At 39.9% G+C, this 20,683-nt stretch overlaps 1 protein-coding gene across 1 annotated transcript in view; it reads right to left on the bottom strand.

The window, feature by feature from the left end:
* LOC310634819 (inter-alpha-trypsin inhibitor heavy chain H3-like) overlaps positions 1 to 7,190 on the bottom strand; it is a gene marked incomplete at both ends in the record, with an annotated part of 35,478 nt that extends 28,288 nt beyond the window's left edge. Inside the window, 2 exons of the mRNA XM_083353355.1 lie at positions 321 to 399; positions 7,135 to 7,190. Of these exons, the coding sequence (XP_083209481.1) occupies positions 321 to 399; positions 7,135 to 7,190 (135 nt within the window). The remainder of the gene's footprint in view (positions 1 to 320; positions 400 to 7,134) is intronic.
* Positions 7,191 to 20,683: the final 13,493 nt, after the last annotated feature.

The following is a 20,683-nucleotide window of genomic DNA, read 5'->3' as shown; positions in this document are numbered from 1 at the left end:
TACTGACATTCAAAAAAGACTAATAGTGCTACCATTAGACTTTCCATTTTATCCCAACTTAAACGTTTTTGGTTACATGGATATAAATACTGTAGATACATAAATACATAGACTAGTAAAAGCAACACAGGATCAAGATATTACAATCTGGTCTTCCAATATATATTAGTCTCATTTTTATGGTGCACAATTCTTACAGACAATTGTTTCAAGCTTAATGAAAGGAAATCATGTAGAATCTTTTGATACAGAGCTTGGAGCCATTATGCACACACTTCTCACCTAAAGCATGCAACAAAATCTCAATTCAACAGCCTTACAAAGTGAAACTGGAAGCCATTTTGCCAATGCTCCACAGTTTCTAACATGCAGCAGCTTTCAGTATCTGCAATATCTGGACTAAAAACAAAGGTAACCCAAACTAGAGCATGTATATGAATACTGCAGTTCAGCTCAAAATCAGTGTAATAGGATGAAAGGTTTTCCAGCACAATGCTCATAAAAAAGAGAATACTTACAGCATCTGCAACATTTCTTTTCTGTATTGGAAAAAAAATAATAAAAATACATTTTTATTCATTGTTAGTGAAATTTAAATGACTAAATAAATTTATGTTATAGTAAATGTTTTGATATATTTATAATAATAATTCTGAATAATAATTATAATGAATAATAATAATAATGAATAATAATTCATTGCTGCAACATTCATCTGTCTATTAACATATTTATTCAGGCCTTTTTTTCCTCATAGAACGCTCAGAACGGAGTTCCGGCACCTTTTTTGGATGGAACCTTGTAGGGTAGGCAAGGTGGGTTGTATGACATGTGTGAGTTCCGGCACCTTTTTCTTTTACAAAAAAAGCACTGTATTTATTTAATCCACTCATTAGATGCATCATATCTAGTGGTGGATTTCAGCCAGTTCGCACCACTTTGGCAGAACTGGTAGCTAATTTTTTTGTTTCCCAGGCCCAGAATGGACTTCTGGAAGTGGCATCCATGCAGAGAACCAGTTGTTCACATAGTTGAATCCCACCACTGATTCTATCCCATCTCTCCTCTAAAAGTTGAAAAATTCCTCTTCCATTGTTTTTCACAACAACCCTCTTGGATATAGATTGGGAGGTAGTAACAGGCTCAATATTATCCAGTGAGGTCCATGACTAATGGGGTCTTCAATTCTACTCTGTCATTTAAACTTCTTTTTAAGAGCATGCTTTTATAAGAATTTAAAGCTCAAAATAAAACATCATACTGGGTTTACATTAAATAGATTCCTTTTCAGTCTGTCTGAAAGCAGGCTCAATAGCAATAGCACTTAGACTTATATACCCCTTCACAATGCTTTATGGTCCTCTCTAAGCAGTTTACAGAGTCAGCATATTGCCAACAATCTGAGTCCTCGTTTTGCCAACCTCAGAAGGATGGAAGTTAGAATCAACCTTGAGCTAGTGCAGGGATAGGCAACCTTGGCTCTTTTATGACTCATGGACTTCAACTCCCAGAATTCCTGAGCCAGCTTGGCTCAGCTTGGAAACCTCTCCCTTTCCCCTTAGCATGGCTGACTCAGGATTTCTGGGAGTTAAAGTCTATGAGTCATAAAAGAGCCAAGGTTGTGTACCCCTGAGCTAGTGAGATTTGAACTGCTGAACTTCAGAAGGATGATGATGATGATGACGATGATGATGACGATGATGATGACGATGACGACGATGATGATGATGACGATGACGACGACGATGATGATGATGATGATGATGATGATGATGATGATTATTATTATTATTATTATTATTATTATTATTATTATTATTATTATTATTATACTGCATTTTAACCACTGCGCCACCCCAGCTCCTAAAATGGTTTTGCCTGTTCTCTGGACTAAGGTTCCCCCTGATATTTGAATGGCTCATCGATCACCCACAAAAAAGGCCTGGGCTCCCACCTCTTTGCCCAGGCCTTTTTTGTGGGTGATCGATGTCCTTTTCTTTCTTTCTCTTTTCCTCTGGATTTATTCTTTTTACCATCGTTATTCCTTTGCCTTGTGCTGTTTTTGTAATGTAATGTTATAATGTTCTTTGTTTTTTAAAAAATATTTTAACAATTCTAAATACCCTAGAGCAGGGGTCGGCAACCTCGGCTCTTTTATGACTCGTGGACTTCAACTCCCAGAATTCCTGAGCCAGCTATGCTGGCTCAGGAATTCTGGGAGTTGAAGTCCACGAGTCATAAAAGAGCCGAGGTTGCCGACCCCTGCCCTAGAGTAACTGAGAATTAGGTGCCGTATAAGTGTATTCTTTATTATTATTACTATGGTTTATTGCACAGTCCATCAGATCTTTGGAATAGATTTGGCATTTTTATTCACCTATCAAGTCTTTCCCAAGGAACCTGGCATAGAAAAATGTTGTTCCCTGGTGGTACTAATGGTTTTATTTTTATTATGCTTCATTGCACATCCAGATATTTAGACTGGATTTGACATTTTTATCCAGCTATCAAGTCCTTTCCAAGAGGCAGATATAGTTATGGTTTTCATACAATCAGCCAGTTGTTGTTGTTGTTATGCTGATGACAGAAACTTTGAAAACTAGTGAAAGAATATGATGAAAATACTATTTTCTGTAGGTGTCCCAGAATTGCTTGATAGTGAAGTGAGTGACATATAAATTGAATTAAATAAATAAATAATTCTGTCACTCACAAAATGATGAAGAAATTAATGAAACATTTCCAGGGGAAGAAATGCTATAACTTTACCACTAAAAAGTTCCACCCTACTACTGACCTTCCTAAAGTCCAAGCATTGAGCTCTCAAGAGAAAGGTTGTCAGCTTTCTTCAACCTGATGCCCTTTGACCTGATGGCCATGTTAACTGAAATGCACCTACCCATGTTTAATAGTTTCTTTGATTGAACAGATTGATATAGGAAGAACTGGCACTTTGGACTTCTACTTTGATCTCTGGAGAGCCCGGGACAGGGGCTATTCCTCTGTCCTAGTCTTATTAGACCTCTCGGCGGCTTTCGATACCATCGACCATGGTATCTTGCTGCGACGCCTCAGGGGACTGGGAGTGGGAGGCACGGTTCTGCGTTGGTTCTCCTCCTTTCTCCAGGGTCGCTCGCAGTCGGTGCTGACAGGGGGACAGAGGTCGACCCCGAAGCCTCTCGCTTGCGGAGTCCCTCAGGGGTCGGTCCTCTCGCCTCTCCTGTTCAACATCTACATGAAACCGCTGGGTGAGATCATTCGCAGTTTTGGAGTAGGGTTCCATCAGTATGCTGATGACACCCAGCATTTTATCTCAACTCCAAACAATATCAGTGATGCCCTAGACGTGATGTCCCGCTGCCTGAAAGCGGTCCGGGAATGGATGGGGAGGAACAGGCTTCAACTGAACCCGGACAAGACTGAATGGCTGTACGTTCCGGCAAACCAGGATATTCAGAATGTCCCATTGCTTAACATCGGGGACATGTTACTACCCCCTGTTGATAGGGCCCGCAACCTGGGTGTCCTCCTAGACTCGCAGCTCTCCCTAGAAGGAGCTGTGACCAAGGGGGCCTTCTCCCGGGTTCGACTAGTTCGCCAACTACGGCCTTATCTAGACCTGGATTCCTTACGTACAGTCACCCATGCCCTTGTGACCTCTCGCCTAGACTATTGTAACGCTCTCTACATGGGGCTGCCCTTGAGATCCACTCGGAAGCTTCAGCTGGTGCAAAGTGCGGCGGCACGGACACTATTGGGAGCCTCCCGATACTCCCATATCACACCTCTCCTCCGTGCGCTGCACTGGCTTCCGGTTGCCTTCCGAGTGAAGTTCAAGGTGCTAACAATGACATACAAAGCCCTACATGGCATGGGTCCGGACTACCTACGGGAGCACCTTCTGCCGATGTCAGCACCCCACCGTCCTGTGCGCTCCCACAGAGAGGGCCTCCTCAGGGTGCCACCGCTCAAGGAATGTCGGCTGGTGGCCCCCAGGGGGAGGGCATTCTCAGTGGGTGCGCCGGCCCTCTGGAACAGTTTACCAACCGAAATCCGGATGGCCCCCGACCTCCGTACCTTCCGTCGCGACTTAAAAACTTTCCTGTTCCAGCAGTCCGGCCTGGCATGATAGCGTTAATTGGGGTCCCAGTTTGTTTTCACTATTGTTTTTATTACTTTTTATTGTTCATCTGTATACCTTCCTTCCTCTGTACACCGCCCCGAGTCCCTCGGGAGAAGGGCGGTTTATAAAAACTAATAAATAAATAAATAAATAAATACTTTGATCCTTACAGGCCAAAATACACTGGAAGGCAGCCAGTGTAAGGTTTGCACAATACAGCCAATAACACCTTCTGAACCAGATGAAGTTTACAAACATGATTTTATATGATCCATAAAATGTAATAACTCAAATTGCCTGTGCAATTCTAAAAATGTCCCTTTGTTAAAACAAATGGCTCACCATTTCTATGGAAGATTTTTATTTCTAAATTGTTTGCATTTGGAGCTTGTGAAACAACCAACATGGTAAAAGATACTTGGTGCCACTAGGATGCTGCAGGATGAATCCTTTCTGAGGACCTTCCATTGCCTGCATGCAGTCTTGAGGAGGGATAATAGAGAAAAACCCCATTGTCCTACACAAACCCCATTGCCTGCAGGTTGCCGTTAAGATATTAGCAGAGGAATGAGGCTCCATGCCCTAGGATATTTGGTGTCCTGGGCTTCTGGCAGGACAAGGGATGTATGTGGATTTGGGCATTGACATGTATAGAGGGGTGAGCTAGATCAGTATTATTGTGTGGAAGAAGAGGGTTTTTTATCATTCTTCTTTCACTATAGTCCCAACTGGAATTGCCTTTCCCCTCCTAATTCCTCTGAAGAAAAGCCCTTATAGATATGTTCCTCTCATTGCAAATATTTGGAGTGGGCCATACTAGGAGTGGGATGACTCCAACCCACACACATGTTAAGTCCAAAATCTGTATCTGCCTCAATGTCTTCCATCCCCTGTCCCTTCTCGTTTTTTTTTAATCAGCTATAAAGATAAAATATGGGTTAAAGTAGTTTGGTCTCCAACATATAATTCTTTGCCCAATTCAGGTTCCCTCTAAGAAACACTAGTCTGTACAAATTAGAAAATAATGGTAGCTAAACTCTTTCTCTATAGATTAGGATTTCTGCATTCCAGAATGTGAAAACACACCGCTTGCCATTCTGTTTGTTTCATTAATAAATTAGCAGTTTTCTCACTTTTTTTGTTATTAATAGGCATGTACAGGTTGGTCACTCCTAAATAATTGCACTGTGATGATATATATCATGTAATCAAGTATAGAAGAGCAGCTCAATAAAACAATACCCGAAAAGAAACTAAATAAAGCCTAAGATGATGATGATGATGATGATGATGATAATAATAATAATAATAATAATAATAATAATAATAATAATAATAATAATAATAATAATAATAATAATAATAATAATTTGGAAGGGACCTTGGAGGTCATCTAGTCCAAACCCCTGCTCAGGCAGGAAACCCTGTACCATTTCAGACAAGTGGCTGGCCAGTCTTTTAAAAACTTCCAGTGTTGGAGCATTCACCACTTCTGGAGGCAGGTTGTTCCACTGGCTAATTGTTCTAACTGTCAGGAAGTTTCTCCTTAGTTCTAGGATTGTTTGTTTATATATGGATCAATATTTTGTTACATTTAATTTGTGTTTGTGTATGTGCCTAATATCAAAATAGGTAGTATTGTTGGAGTACAATACATTAAAAAAACTGTAGCATAAACTTAGTAGAAACTTTGGAAACAGAAAAGAATGGGGTTTGTAATACTGCAATTTCAAAAATAGTACTTCACGATACCAGATTTTGTAATTTCCAGTATCCAGGAGAAGTGAGACTTTCCACTGGAGACTTTTGCTAGCAGTTCAATGTCAAAACAATGCATGCATAACTCGTATGGTTTCAATATCAATAAGTCACTGAGAGCCATTTGATTCTGGTGGGGTGTAAATCTAATAAATAAATAAATGAATGAATAAATACCAATCTGCCTTTCCGTATGCTTACCTTGATATTTCTGACATTATTTATTAGAAAATCATAAGATCCAACAGCAGGAATTGTTGCCAGCAGAATATAAAACAGCAGACATCTCCCCATGATCGAAGACATTGGCAGGAATGAACAAGATCAGGCAGTCTTGCAATGACTTTGGTGAAACATAAATTAGAAGCTCAGATAGAAAAGCAAATATTTGTCAATGTCTGCAAATTTATTACAAAATCATAGAAATAGATTACAGTTACTCAACAGAATCAAAGACTGATTATGTGGGGAAAAGACAGTGTGTATCTTGGCTAAATCGCTCACCCATTTGTCATTGAAAAAAGCCAAAAGGAAGCTGCTTTTTTTTCTCTCCCACCCATTCTCAGAATAATCCCAGCTGCAGCAGGAAGCCAGCTGCAGTGAAACCTATTCCAAAGTTGTTTGTTCCCAAGAAAGCTCCAAATGACTTGCTGAATGGCAGATTTAAGACTCAGTTTTGGAAAATTGGCTTCTGCCTTCATGTAAGACAAGCAATAGATTAAGTAGAAGTGGGAGCTAATAGGTTTGTTGACATATTTCTGAGATTTCCCAGGCATAGTACTTCTGTCTTGTGTCTTCTTGTACTTTTTCAATTAACATTAGAAGGAAAATGTATGTTCTCTAATAAAATTGGCTGCTTGGAAAAGATGATACCAGACTCTTTCTGAAGTTTTCCCACCATAGACCAATACAATTCTCAGCTTACAAAGTACTTCTGTCTTATATTTCCATCCATGGTCATTATTTCTGCCTTTATCGTAAACTGTTTTCTAACAATACAGTTTGAATGATTGCCTTTGAGAATGGATTTAGCCATAGCAATAAGCCATGGTTTTTAAATAAGCCACTGTTGCAGGGTTCAATAACATCCCAAGCCATAAATTAACGTTTGCAAACCAGGATGTAAGCCAGACCAATGAATCTGTTCCACCTCTTCTCAGAACTTGGACAGGCTCTGACCCCTTCTGTTCTCTTTCAAACTAATAGGCATCACTTGTACTTTACCCCCCTGCCATTCACCCATCCTCTCTCACCTGGCAATAGCCACTTCAATCCCTGCTACACTTACACCATCCTCACCATCATGCATCCTCACACTCCTTCTCCCACATGGCAGAAGCATTCCAAGACCTACTACATTTGTGCCCCATCTCCCTGGCCACCCACATATTCCTTCACTCCCTATCCCACCGAGCGGGAGCCACTTGATCTGCCTGCCAGCCACCTGGGACTTACAATTTCCTACCAGCTTCCCAATGACTTTGGTTGTTGGAAGCTGGTAGGAAACTGTGAGGAGGTGTTTGTTTAATGACCCACTATCATTTAAGTAGAGCAACAACAACTGCAGGGATTGTCATTTCGAAATGATGCAGTCATATGATATTTTGTTTTATAAACACATTGTTGAACAATGGAAATTCTAGCCCAATTGCTGTCCTAACTTTAGGACTACCTGTATAATTTATTTGAAAGAGGCCTTTCAAGGAACAAGTTTGAAAAAGTGAGTAAAAATTTATCTCAAAGTAGAACAAAAGTGCCAGACCCTCAATGTATTTGTTTCCTATGCTTTCATTTTGGCTTTTGCCATTCTGTCTTTTGGGTTCTGCCAAACAACTTATCTTAGTGAGTTGTTTCAAGGATGGGCTGAATGATGACCTCTATCATGCTTATTTTGCACAAGGAGCCTCTGTCCGCCTCCACGACTGGGGCATCTTAGCCAAGGAGGCAGAGATCAACTAAGCCCAAAATCAACATCATTTTGGTCAAGCATGGAGAGTTCCCCACTAAAGAGGAAGTGAGAGGCAACAAAAGCCCCCACAGCGCTCAACTGCTTGCTTTAAATGTGGCAAAGAGGGCCATCAAGCTGCAGAGTGTTGTTCGAAGACTCCAGTGAGAAAAGGAAACTGGCCTGGGGGGGGAGGAAGAACTGTTAAACCCCACACCCCAACACCTGAGGGAGATGGAGATGAAAAATGCCATGGTTGTGGAGTTCCACCCCTCCAAGAAATTGGGAGGGAGAACTCCGACCCCACTGGAGAAGGGCCCAGAGATGTCTGACAGCAACTCAAATCATGAACTTTTGGTAAGTGGACCCATCACACCCATTACCAGATCCATAGAACGGCTAAGCCCAGGGATGGAGAAGAAGGTGGCCCTAAAGGCTTTACTGGACTCGGGCTGCCTCAGATGTTTAATCTGGGGATTCCTGTGAGGTGGCTGAAGAAGCCAATTTTGTTCAGGCAGTTAGATGGGTCTATTGCAAGGGGCATCCTGGCCACCCTCGCTACAATGTCCATAAAATTTACCATGGGGGACAAGGCTGAGACTGACTTTTATAGTGATCCCTGGCATGGAATGGCCCTTAATCCTAGGACTGGCATAGTTAAAAAAAATGGAACCCAAGGGTGAACTGGAGGACAGGAGATTTGAGATTCTCAAAAGGGAAACCCCACTTGCCCAATAGCCACTGTGGCACCAAAGTGAAGTGCAAGCCCAAAGTGGTGGCAGCTATCAACAATTGGGAATTGGAAGGCATACCCAGGGAGTACCAGGACCTGGCTGAGGTCTTTAGCAAGAAGGGATCTGATGAATTGCCCCCCCCATCCCACAGACTAGGCTATTGAGATTGTCCCTGGAGCTAAGCTGCCAAAACCCATGCTCTATTCGATGACTCCCCCCCCTCTGGGAGTTAGAGGAACTGTGCAAATTCATAGATAAGAATTTGGTGGGCGATTTCATTCAACCGGCCAGACCAAAAATGGCTACCCCAGTGCTATTTCAGGAAAACAAAGATGGGTCTCTGTCTCTTTATGGATTATAGATGCTTGAATGCTGCATGTGTGGACAATGTCTACTCCTTGCCGCTCATGAAAGACATGCTAGCCCACCTCTCAAAGGGAAAGATTTTCTCCAAGTTAGATCTGTGCGAAACATGTTACTGGGTTAGAATTAAGGATGGGGATGAGTGCAAGGCCACTTTCAACTGCCTGCTAAGGTGCTTCCAGTTCAAAGTACTCCTGTTTTGGGCTACAAGGAGCGCCCACAATATTTATGCAGCTAATTAGCAAGGTCCTCCATGAGCATTTGTACAAGAGGGGGGTTGGTGTACCTGAATGACATATTAATCTACACTGAGCATGTTAAATTAGCCAGAGCAGTTTTAAATAAGCTCCGTGCAGCCGAACTGTATAACAAACTTTCGAAATGTGAATTTCACAAAGAAAAGATTGACTATTTGGGCTACTGGATTTCTCACAAAGGGGTGGAAATGGACCCAGGAAAGGTGCAAGCTATTTGCCCCACCACGCACCCAGAAGCAGCTGCAAAGTTTTTTGAGTTTTGCAGACTTCTACTGGCAATTCATCTCCTCCCTCACTTATATCATGCTTCCCATTACTAACTTACTGAAAAAAAGGGAGGACAAGCTGAAACCTAGCCAGCCACTAGAATGGATTATGGAATGGCAAGCGCCATTTGAGAAATAAATTAAAAAGACTTTTCTCTGCGGAGCCAGTGATAAAACACCCAGATCCAGAAAAAAAGTTTGTCATCCAGGCTGATGCCAGCGGTGTAATGGTGGGTGCAATAATACTCCAGGAAAACCAGGCAGGCCAATTACAACCTTGCAGCTATACCTCAAAGAAACTCACAGAAACTGAACAAAGATGGGCTGTCAGGGAGAAAGAAACTTACGTTGTGTGCTAGGCCTTCCTCACCTGGAGGTACTTCCTGAAAGGGAACAAGATCCCTTTCCAAGTTTGGACTGATCATAAAAACCTCAAAACATTAAAGACCCTCAAGAAGCTGTCCCATAAAGAAGTTCAATGGACCCAGGACTTCCACCAATTCAATTTTACTCTCCAATACTTACTGGGGGGGGGGACTTTTTGGCAGATGCCCTATCATGGATGCTGCAATACAACAGCATGAAAGCTGAAATAATTAAACTGCTATTGCCCAGAAGGCAATTAGCAGCCCCCATCAACATGATGGTGCCAGCAAAAAGCATCCTGCCACTGGACAGCATGGCGGCCACAAGCCCTAGAGAAGGATGAGTGGTTCCTTGGTCACAAAAACCTCTTTTCAATGCAAGATGGATTACCTTGGGTAGAGGGGGGAATTATATATCCATACAACTCAGGCTAAAGTTCATGCAACTCTGCCACGATTCAAAACTAGCGGAGCACTTTGGGTTTGTGAAAACCCTCCATCTGATAAAGAGACAGTTTTGGTGGCCATCTTTAAAAAAGGACATTGAGAGCTATGTAGCCAATTTCCCCATTTGCGCAGCAGCTAAACAGAGGCAGGGCCTCCTACAGGCAGTTGTGAATCCTTCAGCACCCTGGAGAGAGATCTCTACGGACTTTATTGTGTAGCTACCAGAAAGTGCAGGAAACACTGTTATTTGGGTAGTAACAGATTTATTCTCCAAACAAATCCATTTCATCCCTTGCCAAAGAATTCCAACTGCTAAAGCCTTGACTAACATGTTTGTACAACACATTTATTGGCTACATGGAGCCCCACAATGCATGATCTCTGATGGGGGGGTCAAATTCACCTACAATTTCTGGAGAGCCTTTTTGGACCTACTTGGCACAGTTCAAGGCCTGTCATCCAGTCATCATTCTCAAATGAATGGGGGGGGGGAACAGAACAAACAAACTCAGTACTAGAACAATACTTGAGGAGCTTCATAAACCATCAACAAGACAATTGGACTGACCTGCACCCAATCGCTGAAGTAGCCTACAACAATGCAGTGCATTCCAGTACTGGTTACACCCCATTCCAAGTGGCCACAGGACAGAGTTTCAACCTGATGCCTGAACTACCTACCAATGAACCTACCACCCCTTCCCTTAAGGAATGGATCTTGCAATTGCAAAACACACAGCCAGTTGTCAGAAAAGCCTTATCAAAGCTAGAGAAGCCTATAAATTGCAGGCAGATAAAAAGAGGGCGAAGCCCAAGCCTTTTAGGTGTTGTGGCCTGTCGGCTGCCAGAAGACTCCACAGCCAACTCAGAGTAGGAAACACAGGAGTGGCCATCGGGGTAGCTGAAAGCTCCAATGGGAATGAAGGAATGGAGCTGTTGCAGCCAGGGACAGAGGCAGAGCTTTGGCCATCCACCAGCCTCTAGATGGAAAGGCTGAGACCTCTGTACCTGGAGGCAAGTGATTCAGGAGAGGATGATGGGGCCAGTGATTGATGCATGGGCACGGCAGAGGCTGAGAAGAGAAGAACAGTGAGAGGCTATGGGCCAGTCTTTGGGGTGGAAAAGTCACTGCTGCTAACCCTCAGCTATGGACAAAAGGCAGGGGTGGAGATGATTAGGTGTGGTAGACAAGTATTTATCTCCCTGCTTGTCAGTCACTTCTATTTGGAACTCCTGTCTCTTGTTTGGAAACTTGCCAGAGTTTTTCTTGGATCCTGTGGTGCTGGGAGTCAGAGCGCCTTCTGAGAGTGTTCGTGCGTCTTATTTTGGAAAAGAGCCAGCTTGCCTGGAGGACTCTTGCTGCAAGCGTGGTGAGTGACTGAGATTAACTCTGGGTTTTGGGAGACACCTTCAGGGAGCGAGTTCTGTTGTTTGGAGGTAACTAAAGATTTTAACAGTTGGCTGTGTGAAACTGCTGGTGTTCCTGAATAAAAGAAACATTGGAGATTTATTGGTGCATCTGTTGTGTTTGGGGAGTCAGGTCAGAACATTAGGGTGGAGGACAGGGTATACCTTTCCACTAGGTTCCTGCAGTCCTTTCAGCCATCCAAGAAATTAGGGCCAAAAATTGTGGGACCCTTACCTATTAAACACATCATCAACCCAGTCATAGTAGAGCTTGAACTCCCCAACACATTAAGACAGATCCATCCAGTATTCCACTGTAGCTTGCTAAAGCCAGAGACGAATTCGCCCTTAAGGCCAGCAGTGGCCCCTCTACCATAACTATCATGGTGGAAGGTGAACAAGATTTTGAAATCAGGGAAATCCTAGACTCCAGGAAGCACCATGGGGCCACCCAATACTTAGTGGCATGGAAGGGCCTCCTGGTTTCCCAGACAAACATGTGAGGACCCCTAGACTGCTCAAACGTTTTCATACTTGTTACCCTGATAAACCAAATTGCTATGTTTCATTCTCTCTGTTATTATTTTCTCTTCTCCAGGTGGGTCTCTCTATTTTTAAGGGGGAAGGCATGTCAGATCCTCACTGTATTTCTTCCTTATGCTTTTCAGGTTCTGCCATTCTATTGTGGGGGGATGTTTGTGTTGTGAATTCAGGGGAATAACCTATGGGTCTTCTGCAATGTACTTATTTTGCTTTGTTCTATCCTTTTTGAAGCATCTTACTTGGGGGTGTGAAAGGATTGTGCCTCCAGCCATCTGCCTTATCTCACGTCATATGGGAAGAAGTCCCGGAGAGACCTGCCAACCTTGAGAACGATGCCTTAAGCAGGAAAGCTGGCTGGATAACTTTGGACCAATCATTCTCTCTCAGCCAAGCTCACCTCACAGAGTTTTTGTTGTGAGGAAAAAAGAAGGTGGAATAAAAATAATAAAGGCAGGATTTTAAAAATCTTTTTACGACAAATCAAGAGATGAAGAAGGACCTGGACAAGGATTTCTTTTTGGATTTACAAAAGAGGATTTCTAAAACTTTGAAGAAAAGTTTGAGATGGGAGAAAGAAATCTCCATGGAGATTCAATCTTGTGACAGAATTTAATTAACTAAAGCAGTGGCACATAAAGACAACTTATATAAAATGTTTTACAGATGGCATATGACACCAGTGAGATTAGCAAAAAATGTTTAAAAATACTTCAAACAAGTGTTGGAAATGTAAACAAAGACCAGGTACTTATTACCATAGCTGATGGAAATGCCCTAAAGCAAAAAGATTTTGGCTCAAAATACATTTATGGTTGGAGAAAATGACTAAAAAACAAATAGACTTTAAATCAGAATTATTTTTGTTAGGAATAATAGGAGCAAATTATGAGAAAGACTGTATATATTTAATTCTACATGTACTAACTGCAGCAAGAGTTGTATTTGCCCAATATTGGAAAAATGAAAATTTACCAACTGAAGAATTAAGAAAATTTTAGAGTGTGCAGAAATGGATAGATTACTTTAAAGATAAAAGAGAAAGAAGACTCAGTGTGTTTTAGAACATGGGATAATTTTTATCAATGGCTAGAAAAACAAGTTAGAGAGAAAGGAATGTGATATGTAACTCTGAATATATATTAGCAAGAAGAAGACTATCAAACTATTAATTAATGTATTGTTTATGATAATTATTACTCACTGGTTTTTTTATTCTTTAAACACATGAGCCCAGACATTATGTTGTTTGCTTAATATTGAAAATGTTATTTGTAAAAACCCTAACCCCAGCCCCAACCCAACCCTAACACTAACCCAAATCCCAACTCCAATCCCGACCCCACCCTCTTCCTACTCCTATAAAAACTAATAAAATATATAAATAAGAACTGTCAGGCCCTGGTGATTTATATTCGTCAAGGTTGGATAGGTGTTCTCTTACCATTTTCTTGCTTATTTTAATTTTTGTTTCTAGTATGTCTTTTGTAATATTTTTTTGGTATGTTGTGCTATATTTCTTTCTTTCTTTTTGTGTGAAGACTGATGCAAAGAATGAGTTAACCAGCTCTGCTTTCTCCCTACTGCTTGTTACTTCCTTACCATCTTCTCTCTTTAGTGGACATACAATTTCCTTGACTTCTTTTTTGCTATTAATAATATGTTGAAAAATCTTTTTTTATTATCCGTGATTTCTGTTGCAAGTCTTTGTTCATTCTGAGCCTTTGCTTTCCTGATTTGTTCTTTGCATGTTCTGGCTGCCTGTTCATAATCAGCGTTTTTTATGTCTCCCTCTTTCCACTTTTTGTACTTGTCCTTTTAGTCTTTCAGTTTGTCTGAGAGATCTTTGTGCAGACATGCTGGTTTCTTCTTGACTTTCTTGTTTTTCTTTTTCAGTGGCATTGTGCTGGAATGGGCTTTTATGATAGCATTTTTCAAGTTTCCCACACTTCTTGAGTTGTTTTCCCCTTTAAGATTTTCATCCATGGAATATTTCCTAGGTTCTCTCTGAGTTTGGTAAAATCAGCTCTTTTGAAGTTTAAGACATTGCTTGAATTATTTTCTATTGCTTGTGTTTGCATGATATTGAATTCCAGTAAGACATGGTCACTTTCCCCCAAGGTTCCAGCAACTTCAACTCCCTTTATCACTTCTTCTCTATTAGTAAGAATTAGGTCCAGTATAGCTTTACTTCTAGTTCCCTCCTCTACCTTTTGGATGACAAAGTTGTTGGCTAGGAATCTGTTTGATTTCCTGCTTGCTCCAGAGTTTGTCTCCCAGCTGATATCTGGGTAGTTGAAGTCTCCCATTACTACTGTGGTATGTTTTGTACATACATTTGTTAACTGGTTGGCAAAGAGTCCACCTGTTTCTTCTGATTGGTTGGGTGGCCTGTAGTATACCCCTATGGCAATGTCACTTTTTTTCTTTTTATATTGACCCATATAGATTCTGGAGAATGTTTATCTTTGATCATGTGCATTTCTGTAGATATGTAGTATTTTCTTACATATAGTGCAACTCCTCCTCCTCTTTTTGTAGTTGTGTTTCTTTTGAGCAATTTGTATCCATCCATCAGTCCATTCCAGTCATGGATTTTGTCCCACCAGGTTTCTGTAATGCCAACTATGTCATACCCACCCTTGTGTACTATTGCTTTTAGTTCACCCTGTTTGTCCCCCAAGCTTTGAACATTAGTATATAAACATTTAAGGCTTTTATGTCTGTCCATGGGTATGTTTCCAGGATCTCCTGATTGTTGTTTGATTTTTTTATTTTTTTCTCATCACTCCCTACCTCTTTGTTTGATTTGTTTTCTTGGGATTTGTGATTGCTTTTGTATTCTAGAGATTCTAATGATTGGTCACTCTTCCTCCCTCAATTTTAGTTTAAAGCCCTTCTAATGAGTTTAAAGGCCTTCTAATGAGACTTTTTCCAAGTATATTTTTCCCTGCAGCCTATCCCTTGTCAAGAGTCTCTTGCATAGGAAATGCAGTCTATAGTCCAGGAAACCAAAGTTTTCTTGGCGACACCAACCCTTTAGCCAGTGGTTTATTTCTAGAATTCTTTTTTTCAATGGGTGTTGGTCTTTTGTTAGGAGTACTGATGAGAACACTACTTGTGCTCCTAACTACTTAACTTTATTGCCTAGTTGGTTATAGTCTCTCAGTATTGTGCTCAGGTTCTTTGTTGTGTCATTTGTCCCAATGTGAAGGAATAGGAGAGGGTAGTAATTTGTGGGCCTAATTATTTTGGTTAGGTTCTCAGCCACATCTTTGATTTTTGCTCCAGGGAGATCTCCCTGGATTGTATGTCTGGCCTGCAGATGGCTGATTCTGTTCCTTTGAGTATAGAATCTCGTATCACCAGAACTTGCCTTCTTTTTTGGGTGTGTGTGTGTGCAGTCTGAGGTGCTTTTCTGTTTGTCTCAGGTGTGTTTGTTGATGTGACTTTTTAAGGGATATTTGGTGTTGTTTCTTTGCTAGGTGTCTGCATTTTTTCTTTGAGGGGGAGGTTGTGGGTTTGTGCATTTCCATCTAGGGGAGAAATTGATTGCTCAATTATATACTTTTATATAATCTAATATAGACTTGTTACATTAATTGCCTGCAACCTCAGTCCCAAACTCCTTTTTTAAAATTATTTTATTAAACTGGCAAGATGTCATTATTGTTACACTTATCAGAAACAATTTTTCTTTATTATTAACCCAATAAGGCAATGTAGATTCATTTGTATCACAATAACATATGCCATTTTGAACTAAATTGGAAAAAAATATGACTTCTTAGTAAGGACAATAATAGGCTTTGGGGGGGGGGTTTTTTAGAAAACAAAATCAGTTCTTTGAATTTAGGTTTTCACAAGGTACCAAATTTTATGGACATAGCAGTGTTATTCAACAAGTGTGGCCATTCACTCTTATGTCCATAATGTAATTAAACTGAAAAACGTGGAAGATTTTATGCTATTCAATAAAATCATGGACATTAGGCAGTAAAAATCTTCTGCTGTTGTGTGTTCTTTAATTTTTTATTTGCAGTGGCCAGCAGAAAAGTTCAGTTTGACTAGATCCAGTTCTATAATCCTTCCCACGTCTCCTGAAAAATAAAAAAATAGAAGTGTTAAGTGTTAGATTTATTAATGATAAAAGCTATAGCCAGACATAAACCACTAGTGGTATTAAATTATTGTCTGATTAGCTTATTTGCTTTGGTTATCCTAGATTTGCAGTGAGGGGTCTGCACATTACAGTACTTTTTATTTTAAAAGGTTTAACAGAATATTACAGTTATACTGAAAAGAAATTTACTGCAAATCAATAACATGGACCACTAGGAGGCATTATGTGACTGGTTTCACCTCTAATTGGGTATCCTAGAATAGGGGTATCTGGGTATTATTCTAAGGGGTTCAAATTACATGGGATACACCATGTCTGAGGAAAACCTAGTAAGAATGAAATTGGTTAGTTGATGCCTTCTGTTAATCAGCGTAACTGAAAATACCACACAATGTAAAAAATAGAAAAAAATCACACACAGCTGTCCAAAAGGTACAGTGGAACATATGTAAAGTCCTATCCATGGGTGTGTGACATAATGCAATATTTGTATCTCTCTTCTCTGAGAGCTCAAAGGAAGGTAGACCTTTCTGACAGAGCTTCCAAAATCAAGGACTGAATAAATCATTACAAAATTTTTAAATTCTAACACTTGTGAGAATCCTCTGACTTTAAGTAAACCTTTTCCACAACTCCATCCCACTTGCATTCTCAAATCCATGATAAAAGCTAAGTTCTAAAGACTAAAATTTTTAGTCTAGAAAAAAGGCAACAAAAACAACAGAATAACAGGGTTGGAAGGGACCTTGGAGGTCTTCTAGTCCAACCCCCTGCTCAAGCAGGAGACCCTATAACATTATAGACAAATGGTTGTCCAATCACTTTTTAGAAAGCTCCAGTGTTTGAGCATCCACAATTTCTGGAGGCAAGTCATTCCACTGATTAATGGTTCTCATTGTCAGGAAATTTCTCCTTATTTCTAGGTTGGTTTTCTTCTTGGTTAGTTTCCATCCGTTGCTTCTTGTCCTGCCCTCAGGTGCTTTGGCAAATAGATTGAGCTCCTCTTCTCTGTGGCAGCCCCTCAAATATTAGAACACTGCTATCATGTCACCCCTCGTCCTTCTTTTCACTAGACTAAACATACTCAATTCCTGCAACCGTTCTTCTGTGAACATAGTTTATCAAGTAAGTACTTTTTGGTTTCTCTCACCTGGTGGATACATACAGCTGTCCCTGTACAGAAATGAGTCTTACTTGGCCAGAATGTATTTCAAAAGATGTATTAGTGAAAAACTGACCTGGAAAACACAAAAAGACACAAACCCACAATTACAATTTTTAATGTAATAGCCTAGACAATCTAGAGGCAGATTACATTCTGCTTAAATCTGTCACATTTGAGGTCTGTTAAATATTTTCCCTTTGCTTTTCTTTAAGTAGCTATGATCAATGAATCATTCAGCATTTTAACTGCATATTTTGGGATTATATTTTAATCAGCCCATAGCAATTCAAAGCTACAATCTAAACTTCAGAACACTTTTGTTGTGCTTTTTCAACTAACTCTTACATTTATGAGTTATGACAGAGGTCCCCAACCTTTTGAGCACCAGGGACTGGTTCCGTGGAGAGAGTTTTTCTGCAGACTGGAGGGGACTTGTTTTCATGTACTGCCTGCATCCCACAGATGGGTCTTGCTTGTTTGTGTGGACCGGTTTCTGTCATGCTGTGTCCCGGTACCGGTCCATGGACCGGGGGTTGGGAGCCCCTGAGATATAAACATTTCTGGAATTTTGATGCACTATTGTGCTACTAGTTAATTTTGAAATTACTTTTCTATTCAGAAAGCTTCATCCATGGCTAGAGTGTGCCATATAGTCTTCTCCAAGACCATCATAATCAGTGCAGGCAATAGATTTGGCTTTATCCTCTGCTGGAATACATTTTGTTGGAATGTATTTTATGCAATAATTACAGTAGTATTTAGCCAGTGGATAGCAGTATTTACAAGTTTGGATCTATGGTATATACTCTATGTCAGGGGTGTCAAACTATTGGATGTGTCATCTGGAAGCCACCCCCACCCCATTGCCGGCAATGGCAAAACAGTCCCGATACATCTCACGACGTCACATGATGTCACGAGTTTGACAAGTCTGCTCTATGTCCTTTTTGTTCTAAGTGAAGTTTCCGCTTTCCTGTTACAGTTAAAAAAAACAATTAAGCAGTAAAGCACATAGTGACTGAATATTCTGTTTGTTCTGTAGAGCTACATATTAACAGAATTTCTAACATCCTCCATGAAGCAAATCTCACATTTAAATGAAACAGTCTACGAAATAGCTTGCAATCATGTCCTCTCACTTCTATGCTGGTACTTAGTTGCAGTTTGGGGTAGGTTAAGCTGCCCATCTTGGATTATTTAAAAGAATGCCTACTTCTATTTCAGGTGTGAATTCAGATCTTGATTTAAAAATGCAAATCTCTGATTGACTCAGAGACATGCATGGGATGAACAAATGACAAAAGCCATATTGCACTATCACAATGCAGGCTCCACAACATACAGTAGGTGTATTGTGATACATATATGTTATGAATCACGATACCATGATATTGCTTTCATAGTTTGATGAAAACCTTCAACACATATGTTCGGACTGTGATTGGAAATAATAAGTGGCTTTAAATTTCTCATTTTAAAAATTTGGAAGGCTGCTAATCCCTTATTAGAGAATAAACCCTGGCAAATTTCACAAGAAAAAAAATGCAGTAGTTTCTGTTATAGGCCACAAGCTTGTTTATTTATTTTATTTCAAATTTCAGGGGAATTATGTATTTCCTTCCTCTTCCATTTATTGCTTGTTTGCCAATTTGAATAAAAATATCAAACATTATTATTATTTTTCTAGGTGAAGAAAGATGGAATATTTCAAGTGCCAAGAGTAGGGAGAATGATTAATGAAAAACTATACAAGACATGTTTGTTCTCTGCTCAGCTGAGACCAAACTCACAGAGGGTAAATGATTGAGCAACAAACAATTGAGCAACGATGAGCAGCAAACAATTACACAAGAACTTGAACATCCAGAGTGTTCAACAAACTTGTTGTGTTTTATTCTCCAAATCCCACAAATTTTACACACACACACACACCATTTGTAACCCTGGAAGGCAGTTTCCAAAGAGCACTAGGATTGGCTCTGATTTACTACATCAATATCTTTATTACAAAACACTGTGATCAGGAAGCCTTGATTAAAAAATAATGTAAATAGAGGCAAAGATATATTTCTCAAAACGAGAAAGGAAAAAGGAAACAATCCAGTTTTCTTTTTCCTCACTCTGAAGAAATAAGCGCTTCTATAGATGCAGTCTTTGTACTCTTCTGAATCACTAGGAAGCTTCTTTTTATAAGAAAACTTATTTATATGTTCATGAAGTCACTAAAAGTCAACACTGATTCAAGGGCAAATTTATCTTTTTAATGCTCATGTACCTCAAAGGGTTATCTAGCAAGACTAGCAAGATAACGTGGATAAGGTGCTTTGTGGATACTATGATCATATTAAAAAGCCAAATTTAATTCCAAATTGTATTACTGTAGTCAACAGCAGTAGTTAAATACTTACCAAGAAGTCCAGTAACTTGTTTAGAAAAGGAATTGCTATTCTCAAAGTACAACCCAAGCCGATCCAGTGGAGGAGGTATATAGAAAATTTTGGTCACAATGTTGTCTGGTCCTGACAGAAAGAGACTTTCTCCACTTGTCAGTGTAATGTTTAGCCTAAGGTAAAACAAATTGTATTATTTCCTAATATTCCTTTGACAATTTGTCATGCTGATGTAGTAATTTAATATTGCTCATACTGTTATTGGTAAACACAATTTTAATAAACCATACGTAAATGAATATTTTTGCATTTGTTTCTTATTATATATCCCTTATACTGTACCGTTCCCGGAAGTAATTTACACAGCAGTTTCCAGCACAATGGCCTTACAGAAAATTAGAAAATGCTTATTCAAGCAACACCTTAAAGGCAGTTTTTAATTGCTGTCCCTCCATTGATGGAAGGCATCATCTATTACAACAAAAAGAGGATGATTTAAAAAAAACCACACACAAAAAAAAAACCAAAAATCACTTCTTGTTTTCAGGCTTACATCTTATGCTTTTATTAAAGAGTCTTAAATAGCTTATCTAGATTTGTGACTGTAGGGAGAAGGCAAAATCTCAACTGTTTCCCCCATCTGTTTGATGGATATTTATCAAATAACTATCCACATCCCCCACCTTTTTTTAAAAAAGAGAAAAATAAATAAAGATACTATAGAAGGCAACATGAAACAATTACATAGGTAAAGCTGACTTAGAAACAAAGCTGACTTAGAAACAATCAAGAGAAATCAG

This window comes from Vipera ursinii, assembly GCF_947247035.1.
Source record: "Vipera ursinii genome assembly, chromosome: 2".
NCBI classification, from domain to species: domain Eukaryota; kingdom Metazoa; phylum Chordata; class Lepidosauria; order Squamata; family Viperidae; genus Vipera; species Vipera ursinii.
The sequence above is the reverse complement of the archived record's forward strand: the minus strand, read 5'-3'. Positions and strand labels throughout refer to the sequence as shown.